A 22579-nucleotide genomic window follows, 5' to 3' on the forward strand; every position below is an offset into this window, starting at 1 on the left:
AAATGGTCCTTGATAACTTTTCTGAAAAATGTTGCTATTTTATTTAATTTATCATTTGATTTGCTTAGTATATTGGATTGGGCCTAATGGGGTCAAAGCTTGTTTCAATATTGGGCTATAGGTTATAGTGGGTCAATGTTGGGCCAACTTTGAGCTTAAGTGGGTCAAGGTAGGCCTCACTTTGATCCTTAACATCGGGTCCTTTCTTGTTGCTAACTTTTTGAGCCTTAATGCATACGATGGGCCCAAATTCTTGGCCTTTGTAAAAAATCGTCTCAATATTAGGAGTAAATTTTTTCTTATTGGGCCCGCTATTGGCCTATATTTGAGCCGAATGGGTTTAGCGTTGGCCTATTATTGGACCTTAATGGGTAAAGTTGGGCCAAATTTGGGCTATTAATGTGTCATAACGGGTCCAAAATTGGGCCTAAATGGATCAATGTAGCCCTATCTTGGGCTATAGTGGTCAAAGTTGGGCCAAATTTTCTTTAAAGGTTTATCTTTGGGCCTTTTATAGGCCTTAGTGGGTTTATATTGGGCTTAAATTTGTTCCTTAATGGGTCTGTTGGGCCTTAATAGGTCATCATTGGGTCTAATCTTGGGCCGTAGTGGGTCAAAGGTGGGCGGAATTTAGTTTCTTAATGGGTCATCGTTGGGCCTAATATCGGTCATCAGTGGGTCAAAGTAGAACCCAAATTTGTTTTTTGATGGGTCTCTTTGGACCCAATTTTGAGCCTAATGGGTCTTTATTAGTGTAATATTGGGCCTAGTGGGTCAAAGTTGGGACAAGTTTTTTTCTTCATAGGTCATTGTTGGGCCTCGGTGGGTCCAAGATGAGCCAAGTTTTGTTTCTTAATGGGTCATCGGTGGTACTAATCTTGGGCCTTACTGGGACAAAGATTGGTGGATTTTTTTTTCTTAATGGGTTTGGGCGTAATATTGGGCCCCAGTGGGTCAAAGTTAGGCGAAACTGGTTATCTCCGTGCCAAATGTTGGGCCTTTGCAGGTCAAAATTCGACAAATTTGGTACTTAATTTGTCATCGTTGGGCCCATAGCTGGGACTACATATGACACTTAGTGGGCCCACGTTGAGCCCAAAGACTTTCTTGGTAAATGTATTAGAATTGACTTGTCCTAATGTGCCATCTTGGGCCTCGCTTAAACTCATTCATCAACTACGTGGTCATTAAGAGCCCATGAAGCCATTTGCATCGGCTCTAACTATAATTCAACAAAAACTAAATCTACTTTGACGGGCCATACTTGACCCAAACGTTAATCTTACAACAAAAATATTTATATTTTGTTATCTAATAAGAAAATGCATAATTTGTATAATAATAAATTACTTATAAAATGCATTACTTAAATACTAACTAATTCAGGAAAAAAACCTAGTTACCCAACCCATGGTAAAACAGTTAACGCTTGATGGGCATCCCGCACAAGCACAGAAAATTGACAGAAGCAACTTCTGCGTATGGTCACAGCTGCCGCCTATCTCGCTCATATCATATCAGTTTAGCTTAGAATTGATTGACACTACAGAACTAAGATTAAATTTATATGGAGCTTCGTGCAACCCAAATAGTAGCCCTGAAGCACTAATGAATGATCTCAGAAAAAACCAAAGGAAGGTAAAAAGAGAAACAAAATCACTTGAAGCATAGCTGCATTTCAAACCTTTTGTTTTTTTATCTCGTCTTGGTAATTGGATTGAGGCTCCAGATCAATCTCTTCTTAGCAACAGAAAAATCAGTTGAAATCGTGGTCTGTTCTGGTAAACCTTTGGAAAAACAAATGCTCGGCAGCCAACATCCACGGTCCCATAATTCATGTTTATACTTTTTGGAAGCTGGAAACTTGTAGGAAGAAGTTCCATCTTTGATCTGCCGTCCATCAGATGCTTCATTACAAGTTTAATGCTCCTGGATATCTAAAACTCAAGCAAAAAACAACCGTTGAGAATTTCAGTGGTTTAATAGACAGGATGACATCTTGCATTATCGTCAAAAAAACTATGAATCCCTCACAGAGCCACAGGAGAAGGCAAGGAGTTTCAAGAATGAAATTGTCAGGTTCATCCTGCTCATTCTGTTCAGTCTGAAAGCATCAGTTCCAACTCAGGTTCATCAGAGATAACTGCATCATAATCTGAACCTGTTGTGTTATACAGACCCTTTTCTTGAAGCCCAATTTGATCCTCATCATCATCCAGATCAGGCCATTCTGGCTCATCATCATCATCATTCTCATTCTGATCATCACTTACCATAACATCTTTTCTTGATGAATCATTCATTTTCCCATGTTTCCTGTGTCCTGAACCTGCCTTTGCCTTTTCCTTTGCCTCTGAATCTTCACATATACAGGCGGATGGGTTCTCATGGAACTCACCCCTGCCTGGCCTGACCTCTTTTGGCTCCCCCATAAAGCCTCTCTGCAAAGTACGAACTCTAGAGGCAAATGCTTCCCATGTCATGTTGCTTCTGCTCAAGAACAACCGATATAGTTTTTTAGCATTTGGACGAATGGTAGGTTTATGTCCAAAATATCTCCTGTAAAACACAAAGAATGGAAAAAGTTAGCCAGCAGTTATAGTTACAGAAGGGAAGAATGGAAAGCAGGACTTGTTTACCTTCTTCCAGCTAATATTCTAGCCATGTTACCATTGTTGTTGGTGACAAACACATCACTCTCATCACAAACAATGAAGTCAAGTGCAGCCATTCGAGAAGAGAATGAGGAAAATGGCTTCAATTCTTCCCTTGTGGCAATAGAATCTTTTGAATAGAAGTTTGGGAAGAGTGCTTTTAGGGGTCTCAATGTTTCCTCCCCTCCATACACTTCACCAGATGCCACATAAATATGTACATCACTGCCATATCCTAGAGCTCGCAGCATCAGACCAACTTCCTCAGGGGTAAGTGGGCATTTTCCTTGCCTCCTTTGCTTATCAGGATTAATTTTCTGCAAACCAATAAACAGATGCCATACATGCATTAGATCTGGGGTTGGGAGCTGAATGATGGAAGTCAAATTAATACAAATTAGAGAATTTAAAAGGACTACAGTCTCTGTTCTCAAACTAGCAGTCACTTGTGAATTTTCTTTGCATCTCTTGTACCCTCTTATGTTCTTCATAAAAACTTCACCTAAACTGTACTGGAATCTTTTTTCCCCTTTCCTTGGTGGGAGGAGACAATGATACTTATAAACTGGAAAATGATGTTGAGTGATCATAATAGTGGAAACTTTACAGATTTACTTTCCAAATTCCAAGTTCTAGGCCTATAAAAAATGAGAATCAGGATGCAGCAAATAAACAGAGTTTGACACTTGAACCGTACATGTAAAGTTTTCCACCTCTTTCTTATCGCACCTAGTTCATTCCTTTCCTTTTCACCTCCACCATAATCACATCCTGAGAATGCAAGCATATCAGGTTCAAACCTGTAACAAAAGTGTTTAGCTGCATCAACAATCTCATACCTGTCTTTTATTATTGAATGGAAAAGCTATTGCTTGGAAATAATGATGCACTGATCTACTGCTGTATATCGACATATCTATCATGATGAATTTGGTTGAAGGCCTATCCTTAAATCATGCAAGGTTAGTGGGTAGCATCAGATGTTTGCAAATTGTCATGCTGTCATTTACTAAGTGTAAAGAAATTGCAGGGCTATCTGTAGTTAGTTACTAAGTATAGTCTTATATTACCATGCATGCAGGTTTATCAGTTTCAAACCTTAAGGTATACAAAATCCAGGTGCGCCTGTGCACGTAGCTGTAAGCATAAGTGTCACTACACGTGATAGATATACAGGACCAAAGATAAAGAAAGAAACATGCCTCAAGTGCAAAGCAATATAATGCTTGCTCCTCATCCTCATTCGACGAACAAGTGTTTTACCCAGTTCTAGAATAGGGTCAGTGAACTTCAGAGCATGGTAGTTTACTCTGCATCTTAACTTCTGCAAATCTGTATCCAATTTGTTTGCAAGTCTGTAATCAAACTTGTTGAGCTGAACTGCATTCTTCACAGAATAAGAGAAGTGTCATTAGTGAAACCATCAGATATTAGACAGTTATAGTGGACGAGTAAAATCAACCCATCTTAAACTACCTAGAATAGGATAAAATGAAGCCATGGATAAAATAAGATGATGAGACTTAAGGGGAAACAGATGTCAACAGAAGCCAGCCAATACTAAATCCAGGTAAAACACAAAATGCTGAGGGGACAATAAACATGAGTTCAAACTTTAAAAACATTCCAATTTCTCATAAACTTATTAGCAATCTAATAGTTCTATATGCTGGTTCTGTAGACACTTCTTTTTCCGAATAACAGTGAGATTAGTTATAGAATAAAGGATCAACCTGTTCCCCCACCACTCTCTTTAGACTGGTCCAAAGCTCAAGCTTTATATGCCATTATAGCTCATCCCACGAAGGAAAGGTCTACTATTGCAAGAGCAAAGGTTTCCATGCATCACCAAACACTGATAACGAATACACTTCTTTAAAATTTTTAGCTACCACTCTTTTAATTACTATCAGATTCACTAGGTCTAATATTGACAGGTGAAAAAGATAAGAAATGGTTCTATAGGCAAGGCAACTATATTGGTATTTGATTTCCTTTTTCTCCATGAGAAAAAAAGTAAGAGAGAATGAGAAGGGCAGCTATTAAAAACAGGAAAAACGGAGTAAATAAAGCAATCCGAAAGTGGCCAGTGACCGGTTAAGGTCTAAGCATATAAAATTGAAAGCGAAAAATTTTGACAATAGGGAACTTACATGCCTTTTCAAAAGAACTGGCAATACACGATTTTGATAACATCTTTCACTACACTTCCGTGGAACACGCATGGTGTATGGAGTCCAACTCTTCCCTCCCCTTTTAGGGAGCTGCTTTATGATTTTAACATCTTTTGACAAAAACGATATGAACCAATGAATGTCAAAGATCTCTGAGAAGTTACTGCACATGAAAAGTTAGGAATAGTCACATAACATCTTGACAACTCAGTTCATGCAGTATTTCCTCTATTTAAAATGGTTCAAATGGCAAATATCTTTCATTCAATTGCAAACCTGGCATCCTTCCAAAAGGATTTTGGGTCTAGCTTTGGAACAACAAGAGTAGCATTCAGAATTCGAGCTGCAACAACAGCATCTGTAATCTGCCACACATGACTTGATAGTAAGCTTGATCACAAAAACGAATCAATTAAGTGATAAAACAATGATCCAATCATTGTTGTCATGAGACATGGATGGATGGTAACAGAAAGCTCAAACTAGGGTTTTCAAAGACCAATAGCTTTAAGCATGGCAGTAGATCATTAAGGTTCCCATCAGCTTGAATCAGCAGAATGCAATCCCTTTGCTTGTTACAGTTTTTGATTGAATGTCAGCTAATAAAATTATTCTGTTTATACATTATATGCTGCCAATTGGGCCAGTGATTCAAGCAGCCACTTCATTATACAATTTCATTCAATATTTCACTTGTAATACAAATAAATCACTACATAAGTCCACACTGATCAATGAAGAATATAATCAAGAGCGTGTATTCATGTGTCTAACCATTGTAAGCTATATAAACCTTTAGCACCAGAAACTTATATCTTACTTGCAGGTTCTCATGCTAAATTTGACATCAAACACAAAACCAAAGCTAGAAAATACTATAAAACATCATTCCATCCAATAAAAGAACTGTACTAAGAAGTAGCTGTCAGAGTTACCCCAGTTCTTTGTTGGTTCAAACCTCCGCTGGTAGCAATAGCCAAGTATCGAGTAGGATGCGTAACAGCTTCAGCTTCTGCAATACAATCAACATATTAAAAATCCTAAATCATCTCAATTCATTCATCATTATCAATAGATTTAAAGTTTCCTAAATCCAGTTTCGTAAAACCTAACGTTTCAACATAAAATGTACAATTAATCAATCAAACTGGAGAAATAAATAAACAAATAAATATTATACGCACTGGCAAATTTGCCGCTGGCATTACTGCATCCATAAAAGAATTTAGCATTTCTCGAACTCCATATATCACGATCTAATTTTCCTCCGTTACTCTGATGCTCAGAAACAACATCACAAATTAATAAACGGTTAGGATCCAAAGAAACCTGAAATAAAACCGCAAAATCATAATAAAAATTATAAAGAATAATACAAGTAATGAAGGAGCCGTAACTGGAATACGGAAAACTGAATCTCCATTGGTAATCGGATCCTCAACAACTGTGTTAAACTACACACAGGGAGAAAAATTAATGCGTAAGTAAAATCACACATAAATTCAACGCTAACTGAAATAAACACGGAGAAAGAGAGAGGAAATACGGAGGTATGATTGCGGCGGAGGTTAAAGTGGTCCGATTCGTTAGGAGAAGGAGCGAGAAACGAAAGGATAGCGAAGAGGATTAGAAGTGCACCGGAGATGGCGGATATCACCGGAACCAAAGTCCGAAGGCGGTGGTAGTAATGTTGGCGCCGCCGTTGCAAGGCCATCGCGGCGCTGCTGTTGACGGCGCTCTAAAGGCAAACAAAAAGAGAGAGAGAGAGAAAACTGATTGATCTCTCTGCTCTCTCCGCTATAACTCCAACATCGCTTGAATTTAGTCCTATTATTTTAATTTTTTTAGAGGCTATGGCGAAAAGGACAAGAGTGGTTGTATAATGAGATTCACAATGAAGTGAGAGAAAGAGAGACAGGGAGGAAATAAAAGAATGAACAAAAACCCACCTCAGGACGAAACGAATCCTGGGGGAGAGAGAGAGATGGTGAGCTGGCTTGCGCAGTTTCACTTTTTTTTTTTTTTGTCTTCCATGAATATTTTCCGACGGTTAGAATATTCTAGTCATTATTTGTTTTGGCTCTGCCGGTGGAAGGCGGGTGAGTTTTCAGCCTCTGGTTATTGGGCTTTTATAATGTATCGGGTGAGTTTTGGGCTTTGATAAAGTATCGGGTGAGTTTTGATCCTAGTTATTGGGCTCTGATAAATTTATTCAAAAGTATGACAGCTGTGGGATTTGAACCCACGCCCTTTCGGACCAGAGCCTAAATCTGGCGCCTTAGACCACTCGGCCAAACTGTCAATTTTGTAAGCTTAAATTTTTTTATTAATTTATTTAAATAATGGATATCTTATAATTGAATATTATATATTAGACATAACATCTAAAAAAGCTTTTAAACTATTTAAAAATTTCAAACAAGCCCTTATATTTTTATTATGTTCAATCAACTACTTATAATTTTATTTTCACCAAATAAGTTTTTATATTTTTATTTTAAATCAAATAAACCATTTTGACTAATAATTGACTTAATCAAAATTTCATTTGTCATTTTATATTGCATGATGTTGACTTAATATGTTAACATATTATAATTGCTTATAATGTGATATGTCAACATATTACAATTAATTATAATGTGACATGTTAATTTGACATTATGACATGATCATGTAACATTTTTCACATTCTACATTAACGTTATCTCAGTCTCATATGTAAAAAATAATAAGTGATATTTTGACTAATGACAATTAATCAATAATTAATCATATTCAAAATAAAAGTGCAGATATATAATCAAATGCAATAAAATTTTGTTTATTTAAATTTTATTAAATAATTTAAAGTCTTATTTGAGTATTATGTCTATATATTATTTGATACGATTAAGATAGATTAAAACATTTCATATTCAAGTTTAAGTAGATAAAAGATAGTAAAACTATTACTCATCTCTAATTCGAACAATGTTCTCATGACACCAATATTATTTTTTAATTATAAATAATAATTTTTATATTAAATTTTAGCTATATATATCTATTATTTTTATTTATAAATTTCTTATAATTATTGTAAGACTTAATAAAATTCATTAAATATTTTAAATCTTAATTGAATTTTTATAAACTAACTTTAATTTTCATTAATAATATACATAAAAATTGATTTTAAATTTATATTAATCAAATATTTAACATGTAGTATCTAGGGTATTAAAGTTCAAATTTTTAATTGAATATTTATAGGGCTTCAGTAATTTATTAAATATAAGAGTTTAGGTTAAATTACATAAAAAATAACAAAACTTTACCCGTTGACATATTTGTTCATGTTTCATAATAAATCTTTATATTTATCAATTTTTATATTCCTTATGTTATTTTTCTTTATACACTTCTTTTTGACATTTCTCAAAATGAATATTTTTAAAACTTAATATTATTTTTCATTATTTGTTTATACTAAACAATATTAAATATCTGTTTCTATTAAAATTAAAACTTATTATCTTAATTTTGATATGAATAAAAAAAGGAAAAAAAGAAAAGAGTAATATCTTTTACTTAAATAATTTAGTGTCTTTCTCAAAATAACTAATTTCCAAAGCACAAATGAAAGCAATCGGGAAATCCTGACCGTTTTATTCCTAGTAGTAGCATTTTGAGAATCTGCATAAGTTATCCTCTAGGCGCTAGTCCACTATCTTCTGGTGGAACCCAACCTGCACTTTTCATTTTTCAGACCAACAAACCCTCGTCTCTGGGAACTCGCGCACCAGGAAGCCCAACACTTTTCACTCTCTCTTTACTTCGTACGGGTTAATGTCTGCACTATAAAGATAAAATAATCAGCCTTTGTTTATTTATTTTTGGTGAGTAGAAATAAACCTGGGAAGGAGCTGAGATGAATTCCCTGACCGTGAAACCCGCTTCGTTTGTGTTGCAATCTACTTCCACGGTCCTCTCATCGTGCAAGCCAAAACAATGTCTTCCTTCAGTTAGCTTCCCAAGAAAGATCAAGAGCAGTAGAAGATTGGGTTTGAGATTTGAAGCTTATGATTCTTCCAATAGCGACGAGTCTTCTAAGTCCAGCGGTGATTCCAAGCCTACTAACGGCACTCTGGTATCTCTCTCTGTCTCTCTCTTTAATGTATTTTTCTTGGCTATGCAAGTGGTATTTTAAGTGTAATTTTTTCTGCAATCAGCAGCCGAAAACCAGGAGAGATATTCTATTGGAGTATGTCAAAAATGTGCAGCCGGAGTTCATGGAGTTGTTCGTGAAACGGGCGCCGCAGCAGGTTTCATTTCTTTTTCTTATTCCTTATTTATGGAGTTCTTAGGCTCTGGAAATGAAGTGAATTTGAATGTTACACTTTTTTTTTGGGTTTCTTCAGGTCGTTGAGGCAATGCGGCAAACGGTGACAAATATGATTGGAACCCTGCCCCCGCAATTTTTTGCTGTGACAGTCACCACTGTAAGTATATTATGCTTTTCCGTTTTGGTTTTATGTTTTTTCAGTGCTATTGAAATCTACTCTTGTCGGTTTAGACAGTTATTGGGAACTCTTTGATTTTCCTTTTAGGTTGCTGAAAATCTTGCACAACTCATGTACAGTGTTATGATGACTGGATATATGTTTAGGAATGCGCAATACCGATTGGAATTGCAACAAAGTATAGAGCAGGCCGCGCTTCCTGAGGTCCAAGAAGAAAAGGTTAGTCTTTTCCCATTTTGCGTCTTGAAAGAAACCAAGGTGGTAATTGTTATCTGGAGAAAACCTTGTGAGGTTGCCACTCAACCATACCCCGATAAGGAATGGCTATCTCAGCTGCTTCATAGTGGTATACTCTGGAGCCATGTGTAATGGAGTCGGTTCTGATAGGGAGAAATCTCACAATGGTAGAGACAAGAAAAGAAAAATAATTACTCTTTGGAATGATAGAGTGATGTAACTGCATATCATTGGTGTCTAAACAGAACTTGCCAAGAGGAATTATTTGTCTTGTCTCTAAGTCATTCAATCCTATCAAGTTATCCAAGAGAGTTATGTTGTTCAGTTTTATGCTACTGTAAATTTAATCTGGGGGCCACTAGATGGTATAGCTTTATCTAAAGTAATCAACAATGCAATACTTCATTTTGTATTTCTTGTTAGAACATTTGGTGTCAATCATTGTAGTGCTTTGGGGTCCTGCACACTGCTTGCCTACTGCTTTATATTTAATTTTCACCATGTTGCCTACAACTCCTGTGTAGTGGCAACTGCATCTACATCATAGACCCTGATCTAATCATCTTCTGTCATCTGAGATGTGCTCTTTAATCTCCAAATATTTTGTTTCGTTGGTGCTAAAGGGCTCCATCTTTACAGGATGTTCCAGAGTATGCACCTGGTACACAAAAGAATGTGTCTGGTGAAGTTATTAGGTGGAATAATGTTTCTGGCCCGGAGAAAATAGATGCTAAAAAGTACATTGAGTTACTTGAAGCAGAGATTGAGGAACTGAATCGTCAAGTCGGTAGAAAATCTGCAAACGGACAAAATGAGCTATTAGAATTTCTCAAGTCTCTTGAGCCACAAAATCTGAAGGTAAATAAAGCTATTTCCACTTTTTTTTTACTGTATAATTTGGTTGCCCTGGTTATAGCTGCCAGCTGATTCTGCGATTTTGCTTGCATAGATACATGATTATAGAGAGAACTTAATGAGTACTTGTTGCATTACATTATTTACTGCATCAAACTTAACTTGCTTGAAACTTGAAAGTGTATTTTAAAGTTAAAAATACCGGGGGAAAACTGTGTACGGAGAATTAGCTCTAAAAGTTTCTTTCGATTACTGAATTCTAGTAGGGTCGAATAGAATAAATTCCATCTCACTCGAATTAGTGATTATCTCCACGTATTGACTCAAATTACATGTTTTCTAGGAGTTGACAAGCAGTGCTGGAGAAGATGTTGTGTTTGCAATGAACACATTCATTAAGCGTCTTTTAGCTGTTTCAGATCCTGACCAAATGAAGGTTACCTTCCTATTACTTTTCATTGTTGGGTATTCTCTTGCATTATGGTTTAAATGTTCATTCATATGAAGAAATCATTGGATACATGCACCTTGTGACAGAATGTAGAACTCAAAAGATACTATAATGTCATTTGATATTTGAAAATCTTCCTTATACTTCGATATTCATTGTTTTACAGGCAAGTGTAACTGAGACAAGTGCACCCGAACTTGCCAAGCTTCTATGTTGGCTGATGGTGGTTGGTTACAGCATTAGGAACATTGAAGTCCGTTTTGACATGGAAAGAGTGCTTGGCACTCCTCCAAAGCCTGCAGAGTTGCCTCCAGGAGAAAACATTTAGTTGCTGGTGGATAATTGCAAACATACGCAAATAGCGAAGTTGGTGCACAATTAATATGCTATATTATGATTTAGGTGAAAATTTTGTGCATGCCATGCATGGTTGGCTTCTTATAATAACTTGAAACTTATTGATTACACGAGCCTTTTCCAAAGGAATTCTAACTTTTAAACACAGCTAAGTTGAGGTTTTGGTTGAACACGGTTACACTGCTGCATAATGGTTCTTTCTACAGTTTGAATGCCCATCTGTTCCAATAAGTTAAAAGATCAAAGTCCTCATCGACATCTCTGTGTGGTCGTCAATCACAACGGATTTCTGTCATTCTTTTAATCTTTGCTCCGCTGCCATTGGTGACATTAGTTAATATCCTTGAAATGGCTCTTGTGATTTGTCATTACTTTGCGAGTGGGAGTCCTGCTGCCTCCTCTGATTGCAAGCAATTAAATCCTTGTAGTCCGCCTAAACTCCTAAGCATAAATATGGTTGCAAGGTGTCAAGAACCTTGCTTAGCACCTTTCATTCATCTTATGCGGACTTGAGGTCAAGCAAGCAAATGGAAAACCGTTAGATATCTACAATGGCCTCATTACCGCCTAATTTGGTGTGTTCTACTGAGCAGGGGCACCCTTGTGAACAGCAAAGCTTTCACGACATCGAGGGCAGTTTCTGAGATTGAATGCTGAAAAAAGATAGAAGCTGATTAGAAGGCATTTTAGCTGCTGCTACGCTTATAACACAGTGCTCCTTGCTGTGTCATAATTAGTTTTGAGTCTTCTAACCCATCCACTTTGATTAGGTGACCAAGAGATTGGAAACCCAAGCATAGCACACCATCTTAAATTCAAAAGAGCTACAGCAAGATGCTCCTCAGAATCCTTAAAAAACTGGAGTATCCTTGACTCAGCTTCCAAGTCCTCGGAAAGCACAACATCATCCTCAAATTGTCTCTTCTTTTCTTCAAGTGTGCTGTCTTCGTTGGAGATCATCCACATACTCAAAACCTGCAATGCTTCCATGGCAGTGTTGTGAAAACCACGATCAACATATGCAGAAAATACATAATAGCAGGTTGATGGGTCAGGCTGGACTTTATCTTGGTGCATCTGCTCAAGAATAAATTCCATTATGTCGATCCTTCCCTGACATTCATCCACGAAAAATCCAAAACCAATGTCAATAACTTATAAGGCAACCAGCCCATCACAAGGCCATCAATGTTCAAGAGTAATCATATTTACCACTGTATTCTATGCACATAGTTGATATTACACGTATAAAGAAAGAAGACTTAGTGAAGAAAGGCCCCTAGGTGGCGACAGGACACTTTTTAACACAATCTTAAGGCGCATTCTGCCTTCTGATGGCCATAACGGCGTGTTATCAATTCCTTCAAGAAGTTCTGGCCAAAAACACGAAAATGCCTTCAATAAGGAATTTTGGTGACACCTACTTCTTACGCAACACCAGATACAAGTTATTGAATACTCTCCTGATGCTTGCATGATAAGCATAAACAATATCCTAGGTGTTAGTAACCCAAAGTGTGTCAGGACATCCAAGTAGAAGCCAGCAGACAACTCTGAGGTGCAGTACCTTCTATGACACGAGAACTCATATCTTGAGTTTTCCTTCATAAAAGTAATACCATTGGGTACAACAGCAAAGGAATCGGCATTTATCTATGGCATCTAGAGGGAACTAAAGTAGTGAAATCCCACATGGATACCCAAGACGTGACCCAATCAAAGAAGGGCAGAAAGCTGCTTAGATATTCTGATGTTTGCTAAGGCACCCTAAGAAAAGATGATATAGAACTCCTTTTCTCATTCAATCCACATGCTGAATGAAACATGCATAAACAGAAAAAAGCCAGAAAAGTAAATTAAGATACAAAATTTTACTCAGGTTACTTTTGCAAATAACATGCCTTGCAAAAATAGTAAAGATATATGTGTAGAGAGAGAGAGAGAGAGAGAGAGAGAGAGAGAGAGANCTCAAATATGTGGTAGAGAGAGAGAGAGAGAGAGAGAGAGCGAGAGCAGAGAGAACAGGGTGAATACCTTTTCACTTGCTTTTAAAAGTATGGTATTATACATTATTACATCCAGTTGATGCCCTTCTAAACTTGCTTGATCCAGAAGATTTATTGCTTCATCAAAATTTTCATATTCCAGCAATATCTTCATAAAATAAAAAGCGTTAGAAACTGAACTCCGACCAATTACATGATAAATACTACTAATTGCTCCCCTCTCCTACTCACAAAAGGTATTCATAGTCGAGAGACAAATGTAAATTTTGCTTTAGCTGGATATTTTCAGACAGGACAATCCTATGCTTTGTTATTATACATACTAAAAATATAGCAAGAAGACAGTTTCTAAACTTGCTTGATCCAGAAGATTTATTGCTTCATCAAAATTTTCATATTCCAGCAATATCTTCATAAAATAAAAAGCGTTAGAAACTGAACTCCGACCAATTACATGATAAATACTACTAATTGCTCCCCTCTGCTACTCACAAAAGGTATTCATAGTCGAGAGACAAATGTAAATTTTGCTTTAGCTGGATATTTTCAGACAGGACAATCCTATGCTTTGTTATTATACATACTAAAAATATAGCAAGAAGACAGTTTTGGGTGGTTAAAAATGTGTGCAATTACTTGTTTTCTCATCTACAAGAAAGCATCAGGGTTTAGTTCTAAAGTTATAATATGCAGGACAGCTCACAGAAATTTATTATTAAACTAGAATTGTATCTTTAAGATGAGGATCTGAAAAGGTAACATGAAAATGCACCATAGTATCATGATGCCAATTTCTACAGCTATTTTTTTAATTAAAGAAGAAGATTTCCAAGAATGTAAAAGATAAAACTTATAAATTTTTAAATTCTTTTTCTCCATGAAGGAATGAATACTTGAAAAAATTAATAAAACGAGTCTGGGAGATAAGGTCAGTATTAGTGAGCAAGAATGAATTGGATATACTTTGGGCAGCAGGAATAAATTCCTATTTCTCTGCAATGTGCATACAATGGAGGCAACATTTGCAATGCAAATGAATTTGACAGAGAAGGACTAAAGCTAAAAAAGGAATACCTTTATTAGAGATGTGTATGTCATTGTCTCTGGATAAAAACCATCACGCACCATCATGGAAACTAGTGCACAAGCAGATTTGAAACATCTCATAGCGCTACAACAATCAATCATTATATTGTATGTTGCAGCACATGGTTGGAGACCACATGATTTCATATTTTTAAATATTTCTATCGCCATTTGACTCTGCACATAGAGTGAAGATATGATTTATATGCAAACACTAATTATAAACCCACACCTAACAAAGCAGTAATTGCAAAGGGTAAAGTACAGTGTTGGAAGCACTCACCTCTTCAGCCTCAATGAGTGAATGCAGAACTGTATTATAGATGGGAGCTCCCATATAAGTGTTGGTATGGCAGAAAAGTTTCTCGGCAATATGTAAATAATGAAGCAGCTCTCTTGTCATCCCCTCAGCTCCAAGGGCTTTTAGCTGAAAATTTTCCATGCAAGTAACTCATACATAAAATTGTTCATGGTCCAGGTAGAATGAATAAAATACATGGGCAGGGAGTTTACCAAGTTCTTCATTGATAAATGACTATGCTGAACGCCATTTTTAGCCATATCCATTTCTATAGCCTTTATCCGTTTGGATGAGTCAACCTGTGACAACATATCACCTTCTTCGTAAGGAGCATTCACATTACCAAACAATGAAAATAGTAGCTCATATGTCCGGATATCTGGCTGAAGCTTTCGTTGTCTCATTTTAGCCAATAGCCGAATAGCTCGCTCTGGCTGATCCTGCAAAATTAATTTGCACCAATGGAGATAAATTATGCTCATTCATTGTTTATTTTCATATTTGTGTCTTTTCCTTTTTTCTTTCTTGGACAATTCAATTTGTATTTATTCATCCAAAGAAGCAAAGTAGAAATTAAAAGGGGAAAATCCCCAGCATAGTTCATTTACAATTAACTAACAAAATACAGAGGAATTAATTCCCCAATTACCACAAGGATCCCTGTTCAAAGGAGTAGCAGCAACATGGGATAGTGAAGAGCAAAAGGCTTTTAAAATAGCAAATTTATAATAAATCAAATATGAAAACTGACTGATTCCAACAAAATACTGATCCATTAACTATGTTAATCACAAATTGTTTTGGGACAAGAGAAGGAATAATAACTACTGTTTTCTTCCAATCTTCTGAGCACAAAATTTTTTGTTATGCGCTCAGAGATGAATAATCAATGAATAAAACAATCGAACAAGAAAGGGAGATAAAAAAAAAGCAATGGAGTGCGAGGTTTACTTACCATAGTATCACATGCTCCAAGGAAAGCATTATAAGGATATGGATGTGGACATTCACAAACTTGATCCAGCAAAGCCTCAGCTAAGTCAAGTTCCAAGGCTTTACTACATTGTACTGAAAGAGCTGCAAAAGTTGAAGCATAAGGCTTCATATTCCTCTCTTCCATTACTTTTAACTACAGAGAATAAGGCCAAATGGAAAATTTATTGGTACAAGAGGAAAGAAACATCACCAAACACACTCAGTTTAAGCAATAAAAAGATGCAACCTACCATTTCCATGCCAGCACTAAATCCTCTTGTTGGGATAACAGCTCTCATAAAGCCATCATATGTATGACTTGATGGTTGCAATCCAAGATTTTGCATCTAGAAAAACATAAAAAATCAATAAAGAAAGGATTAAAAAAAAAACCAGCTGAATGATTTTAACTACTAAGAGAGACACATAAGAGATCAGAACTTTATTCAAGTTACTTTTAACATGACAGTTATCTCCTCATAGGAGAATTTCAGAATTAAAGTCTTTAGCCTAGAATTATGGTCGTCAAATCAAATATTATAAGAATTGTGCAGAACAACCAGAATTTCAGGCTAGAAAGAAAGTTGTCCTACCTGCACCATCAAGTGCTCTGCTAGTTTATAATCTCGAGCTTGTGCACAAGCGTGTATTACGTCACTGAAAGACCACCTCAGGACTTTCATAACAGGCATTCTCTTATAGTTATTCAGCATACCAACTGTAGCACTCACGGACTTGCATATCTCTACATTGGACGCATCAGTGTCAAATTTCAAAGCAAAATCTTGCTCGTTCTCTCCCAATTCTACTTTTTGTGACCCTAATTCACCTTTGGATGGTATGGGGATGTCCAGTCTTGAAGAATACAACCTTCCTTCACCAGTCCTGCTAACAAATATCTTCCCGCTAATGGCTAAAGCCACCATATGTTGCAATGTTTCATATGCAGATTTTAAATCTTTCAATCTTGTAAAGGACCATATAAACTTTCGAAGAGAAATTATGTTTAGACTGTAGTGTTTAATATAGTCCTTCCAAATTTCATGGACTGCAGATAGATTTTGCTGCCAAACTGCAAGCTGAAAGAATAAAGGATAAGAAAACAGCAAGAAAAACCAGAGAAGATAATCTGTTTAGAAGTATCATGAATTAGTCCAGCAAAACACCAATACTATATATAGATGGATGATAAAACCAAACTTTGAAGATAGCTAACCACTTATTTTAATGTTACTATAAACATAGTGGGCAACTGTGAACAAAGAAAGCTAGTACTATAAACCTACTATTAGTAAAATCAAGGACAACACTGTTTTTACACACCTTGAGAAGCTCTGAATATGTAATTTCATTTTTCCCCACCCTTTGGCGCTCCATCAAATCCAAACATTGATTAGCATGAACTGCAGTTTGCATTTTTGCACAGGCTCCCAAGAAAGAGTTATAGATTGACAGAAAAGGATAGATGCCACGATTCTCTCCAAGAAATTTGATCAAATTGCATGCCTGAAGGAAATACAAGAAGAAGAAATGAGAAAACTTGTAATGGCAGTAGAGGGAAAGCAAATGCACAAGCATACGGACATTTGAACATTGGATTGTGGCAAAACTAACCATATTAATGATTAGAAATAGTACCAATAATAGTGTAGCAATAACAAAAAGGAGTTGTTCACAATAACACAAGAAAACGAAGTTGTTCCAGTTAAGTTAATGAATCAACCCAAGGATACAAAGAGCTAACACTAGTCTATAAAATGTATACCTCCTCCAAATAACCTCCTCTACAAAGAGCTTGCACCATAAGCAAATAGCATTTGTTATTCAAGCCGATCTCCTTTTCCTCTATCAATCTCCACGTTTCCATGAAAAACTGTATGGAAATAGTAAATGCCACAACTGTTACTAACAAGTATAACCATTCATACTTCTTTTTCCTCTTCCTTTCCTGGACTCTTCTTTTTTTTTTTTTTTTTCTTTTCCAGTTTGTCAACTGTGATCCTTGTCCACATTATCTATGTTGTAAATCTATAGTCTATACAACAGAAACAGATTCAGTTTCACACACTTGCATGTTGCTAAACTCCAGCTTACCAGAGGATCAGGTGATTTTGCACAGTAGTTAAGAATGTAAACAATGTCATCGGCTTTAAGTGGCTGGTTTCCATCACCAAGATCAGAAAGCAGTCTAGAAGCTCTACTTCTCTCACCCAAGCGAAGCGCATCAACAATTTGAAGCTGCAAGGTCTTTGTTCTTGACTCTTCCCCATATCCCAAAAACACATGACCTGCTCATATCAATACCTTGAGCTTAACAAACAAAGACTTAAAGCAATTGAAGAGTTTCCATCAAACAAACAAAATAAAATAGGAAAATCGAAGAATTGGGGTAACGAACCATTGATAGTTGCAACAGTTCTACATAATTCCAATCTTCCGTTCACATTTCTTCGTCCCTGAAACAGCATTAATCATTAACCAATAGGACAATGAACAAAATTTCCACAAATTAGAAGAAAAAAAATATTACCAAAATAGAAACATCGAATTCTTCAAGGAGAAAAAGAAGTGAAACAAAAAAAAAATGTACATGTTCACGTGATTTCGATTTACATAAGGTATCTGCGATTGACCGCAAAGGAATCCTCACTCTACGCATTCCTTTTCCGTTACGTTCTTGGGTCACGACCCAGTTTACACCCGGCTTTTCCTTTCAGAGTTTAAGCAGTAGAAACAATTACCCGCGTTCAATCGAAGGCTGAAAGCTCAACAATCGCTCGTTCATTTCCTACTGTCGGACCTAGCGGAAAATATTTTGAAATTTGTTTGACGATTCGGCTATGTTGCAAACATGGTTAACATAGTTACATACAGGCGCACCCAGCGGATCTTAATCTCCGCATTGTGGCGGCCCTTGAGTCAAGAGTTGGCCCAATAAGACCTGCTCCCAGGCCCGAAACCTTCTGACCTATCATCCACTAGAAGTGAATGTGAAGTGGCTTAACATCAACTATTGTTTCCAGACATTAGAAGTTATACAACAAAACATAAGATGCTACTATTCAAAAGAGAAGTTTACTGACAAAGTGAATTCAAATTGTGGGATAAGAGGGAGGAGAATGATGAGGATTGAGGAACAAACAAATCAGATAAAGGCGGCCTGGAGATTGTGAAATACAATAGTTGCATTTTGTTGTGATAAAATCTATGTTGGATGTGTCTGGTGCTATAGTTTTATCTGCAGATTGCACACTGTTCCTTTATCCTTCATAGTTTTACCAATGAAAATCATAAACAACTGATTGCAAAAGCAGAGACATAAAAATTATGTCACATTTTAATCTTGTTCCTAGGTATCCACGATCAGAATACTTTTTAAAAGCGTCATCAAGCTAAATGAATTGATGTACTGATAAGAAAACCAGGAAAAACAAAGAAAATGGAGGTTGAAATCATGTCCAAGGAAAGCATCAAACCATCATGCCCAACACCCCATCACTTGAGAACCTATAAGCTTTCCCTTTTGGATCAGCTTATGCAATCTGCACATGTTCCAATGATTCTCTTTTACAGGCCCATAAATTGTGACTCTAACAATATGAGTGTTGTTGGTGAAAGATTAGAGAGGCTGAAGCAATCTCTATCAGAAACCTTGACTAGCTTTTACCCATTTGCAGGAAGAATCAAAGACGGTCTTTACATTGATTGCAACAACTCTGGCGTTCAGTACTTTGAGGCCAAGATTAGTTGTTCTCTATCAGAAATTCTTAGCAAACCTGACAGCCAAATGATACGGCAATTGCTTCCTTCTAACCTCAGCCGGTTGGAAACACCGAATGCTGGAATTCCTGTCGCAATGATTCAAGTAAACATACTGAAATGTGGTGGCATTGCCATTGGCACGCAAACTTCGCATAAGATCATTGATGGCCCTACATCAACCACATTTCTCAAGGCCTGGGCGGCTTCTGCTCGAGGTTCAGGTGAAGCACCAAGGCCTAGTTTCATTGCACCGCTGCTTTTCCCACAGAATAGTTTGTTGCCAAGCGATACAATGTTGGCTATATGGCCCTCCTTACTAAAATTTGGCAAGTGTGTTACGAGGAGATTTGTATTTGATGCTTCAGGCATAGCCACTCTGAAGGCCAAAGCTTCTAGCTCGTCATTTGTGCGAAATCCAACTCGTGTTGAGTCTGTATCAGCTTTCATATGGATATGTGTTACAGCTGCCTCCAGAATAAGATATGGATCCCTAAGGCCATCTGTTTTGTCCCATATAGTTAATTTGCGTGGAAAAACGGCAACATCCTTGCCTGAACATTCAATTGGAAATCTTCTTTGGATGGCAACTGCACAGTGTCACGCAGTGGCCAATTTAGAGTTGCAGTCATTGGGGGCTCTTCTGAGGAAATCGATAATGGAAACTAGTGGTGAGTTCGTTGACCAATTACAAGGTGAGAAAGGTTTCCAAAAGGTCCCCGAGTGTCTCACAGAGTTAGGGGAAGTGCACTCTAATGGAGGAGCTGATTATTTTGCATTTAGCAGTATGTGCAAGGTAGGTATCTATGAAGCTGATTTCGGATGGGGAAAGCCCATGTGGGTGAGTCCTGGTGGCATAGATGGATTAGTGTTTCAGAATTTGGTGTTTTTGATTGAAACAAGAAATGGTGATGGAATAGAAGCATGGGTGACCTTGGATGAACAAGACATGGCAATATTACAACCTCTCATTTGCTTCCCTGGATCCGAGTCCTTTTGAACCTCAGGATTAAGCTTACTGTTGTTTGTCCTGGTGATTGTTTTAAGTTTTAAATTCTGCTAGAAGAGGCGATCTTTTTCTAGAGGCACATGAGAGAACGAAATTTGATCTTTGATTTCAATTTATAAACCTGTAAGGGAACGCACTTAGAAAACTCTCTCGCGTCCTTCTGCAAAGCTTGTAGCTGTCAGATTTAAGGACTCCTCGTAGGAGATTCAGACTAAAATGATTACTGTGATTTTTTCTCTCTGACTTGGTGAAATCTATTACCATAATTTTGTCAACCAGGGCAAGAGGAGAGAATTTTCACACTCATCTTTCCAATAGATCAAACGTTAAGGTTACTTTATATTTAACAACAGAGCAAATTTGTTCTTACAGTAATACAATAAAATCTGAAGAAGGTGTTGTATCAAACTCTCGAACTTGCACTTTCGGCCTTAAGGGAAAAGATGCAACTAGACACTAGGCAGGCAGGAAAGTCTACGACTAGTAATTAATTGCATTCAAGGTCCCTTGACTATATCAAATTTTTTAACCAAAAAATGCACAAAGAAGAAAAGGGGCCCTCTAATTTTTAGTTCAGAATCTGGGTCAAAGATTATATAATCTGGGTTAAAAGTATAAGGAAGGCATTGAATGCTATATAGGCCTATATCACTTGAAGGAGATCTCAGGAGTAATGACAACGAAAAAACAGGTCACTCAGTTTTCTTCTTTTTAAACTCGAGTTTTTGTTAAAACTTACAAGGGTACATACTTTTAACAGTGTCTGGCTTTCTGTCTTCCTGCCTGAGAGAAAATGGTTATGGAGGTCGAAGTAGTTTCCGAAGAATTTATCAAGCCCGCTTCTCCGACACCCCATCATCTTAGAACTCACAGGATTTCCTTCTTGGATCAGTTCATTCCTCTAATTTATGTTCCTATGGTCTTCTTTTATATGAACCAAGAAACGAGCATTCCCTTAACTGATATTATTGCCTTCAACTCCAAAAGGTCACAACTGCTAAAGCAGTCTCTGTCAGAAACCTTAACTCTCTTCTATCCGTTCGCTGGAAGGATCAAAGACTGTCTTTCCATTGATTGTAACGATGAGGGAGCTTACTATGTTGAGGCTCGAGTTGATTGGTCTCTTAATGAATTTCTCAGGCACCCTGATTCGTCTTTTATCCCTGAACTCCTTCCAGCTGAGGCTAGTTGGACTGCAACGAGCGCAGGAGGTTATGTAGCCATGATACAAGTTACCAACTTTGCCTGCGGTGGCATTGTTATTGGCACATTTCTCTCGCACATGATCGCCGATGGACCTGCGGCTACAACCTTTCTCAGATGTTGGGCTGCAGTGACTCGCAAGTCTGGTGAAGAAGCTGCATATCCCAATTTCGATGCCTCTTTTGTCTTTCCACAGAGCGAGGCATACCCCAAGGAGGCAACCATTCTAGCTCTGTTTACCCCATTTCTCAAAACAGGAATATGTTGGTCGAGGAGAATTGTTTTTGACGCCTCGGCAATAGCTTCTCTGAAGGCCAAAACAGCTAGTTCAAGTGTACCAGATCCAACACGAGTCGAGGCCGTGTCAGCCCTCCTCTGCAAGTGTCTCATGGCTACTTTCAAAGCAAAATCCGATTTCCAGAAGCCAACTGTTATAAACCATGCTGTGAACCTTCGTCGAAGGGCAGTGCCGCCAGTCCCAAAGAATTCGATGGGAAATTTCCTGTGCATGGCGACTGCACTGGTGATGGGTGAAGAAACAGAGTTGGATGACTTGGTTTGCCATCTAAGGAAAGAGATAAGAAAAGCTGATGGTGATTTCGTTAAGAGCCTACAAGGAGAGGGAGGATTGCTTAAATTTTGCGAGCACATAGAGGAGATGATGGGTAAGGCATCGTATGGTGCAGCTGGTGAGACTGATTTTATTGGGTTTACTAGTTGGTGCAACTTTGGTCTTTATGAGATAGATTTTGGCTGGGGAAAGCCTGCGTGGGTTACTTGCACTGCTTCCAACAAATCAGAGACTGTGTTCTCGAATACGGTTGTTTTCATGGATACAAGATTAGGAGATGGGATTGAAGCGTGGGTGTTCTTGGATGAGCAGGACATGGCCAAGCTAGAGCAGAACGAGGAGCTCCTTGCATTTGGCTCCTTGGAGGCAAGTCCATCCGACGTGGGTTACTCTGCTTGAAATGATGTACTAAATAACCACCCCATAAAGAATTCTC

The 22579-nt window shown here is 37.4% G+C and overlaps 4 protein-coding genes, 1 non-coding gene and 1 pseudogene across 7 annotated transcripts; 3 read left to right on the top strand and 3 right to left on the bottom strand.

Annotated features, from left to right (window-relative positions):
• On the bottom strand, positions 1229-6889 carry LOC18591686 (uncharacterized protein At1g04910). Its single transcript, XM_018126195.1, has 10 exons — positions 6375-6889; positions 6226-6282; positions 6013-6103; positions 5764-5840; positions 5105-5193; positions 4808-4991; positions 3857-4041; positions 3352-3454; positions 2640-2971; positions 1229-2559 (listed from the first exon to the last, which is right to left on the bottom strand). Exons 1-10 carry the CDS (start codon positions 6540-6542, stop codon positions 2100-2102), a joined length of 1746 nt encoding a protein of 581 aa, XP_017981684.1. The 5' UTR covers positions 6543-6889; the 3' UTR covers positions 1229-2099.
• On the bottom strand, positions 7050-7129 carry TRNAL-UAG. The gene has a single exon. It is a non-coding gene; the product is annotated as a tRNA-Leu (tRNA).
• LOC18591687 lies at positions 8494-11362 on the top strand. Of its 2 annotated transcripts, none has more exons than XM_007017939.2 (7): positions 8494-8960; positions 9046-9135; positions 9232-9312; positions 9421-9552; positions 10210-10428; positions 10769-10861; positions 11043-11362. In XM_007017939.2, exons 1-7 carry the CDS (start codon positions 8742-8744, stop codon positions 11202-11204), a joined length of 996 nt encoding a protein of 331 aa, XP_007018001.1. In that variant the 5' UTR covers positions 8494-8741; the 3' UTR covers positions 11205-11362. The 2 variants fall into 2 exon arrangements, with proteins under 2 accessions (XP_007018001.1, XP_017981536.1); XM_018126047.1 differs by having other exon boundaries at positions 8514-8960; positions 9043-9135.
• LOC18591688 (pentatricopeptide repeat-containing protein At1g76280) lies at positions 11274-18463 on the bottom strand. Of its 2 annotated transcripts, XM_018126046.1 has the most exons (13): positions 18192-18463; positions 18000-18057; positions 17696-17889; positions 17367-17474; positions 16925-17107; positions 16195-16680; positions 15853-15948; positions 15582-15755; positions 14839-15066; positions 14609-14752; positions 14314-14502; positions 13268-13387; positions 11274-12346 (listed from the first exon to the last, which is right to left on the bottom strand). In XM_018126046.1, exons 1-13 carry the CDS (start codon positions 18258-18260, stop codon positions 11936-11938), a joined length of 2460 nt encoding a protein of 819 aa, XP_017981535.1. In that variant the 5' UTR covers positions 18261-18463; the 3' UTR covers positions 11274-11935. The 2 variants fall into 2 exon arrangements, with proteins under 2 accessions (XP_017981535.1, XP_007018003.2); XM_007017941.2 differs by lacking the exons at positions 11274-12346; positions 13268-13387 and adding an exon at positions 13425-13648.
• Positions 19041-20373, top strand: LOC18591689 (annotated as a pseudogene).
• On the top strand, positions 20978-22565 carry LOC18591690 (vinorine synthase). Its single transcript, XM_007017943.2, has one exon. It carries the CDS (start codon positions 21163-21165, stop codon positions 22540-22542), a length of 1380 nt encoding a protein of 459 aa, XP_007018005.1. The 5' UTR covers positions 20978-21162; the 3' UTR covers positions 22543-22565.

This window comes from Theobroma cacao, chromosome 8 (assembly GCF_000208745.1).
Source record: "Theobroma cacao cultivar B97-61/B2 chromosome 8, Criollo_cocoa_genome_V2, whole genome shotgun sequence".
NCBI lineage: Eukaryota > Viridiplantae > Streptophyta > Magnoliopsida > Malvales > Malvaceae > Theobroma > Theobroma cacao.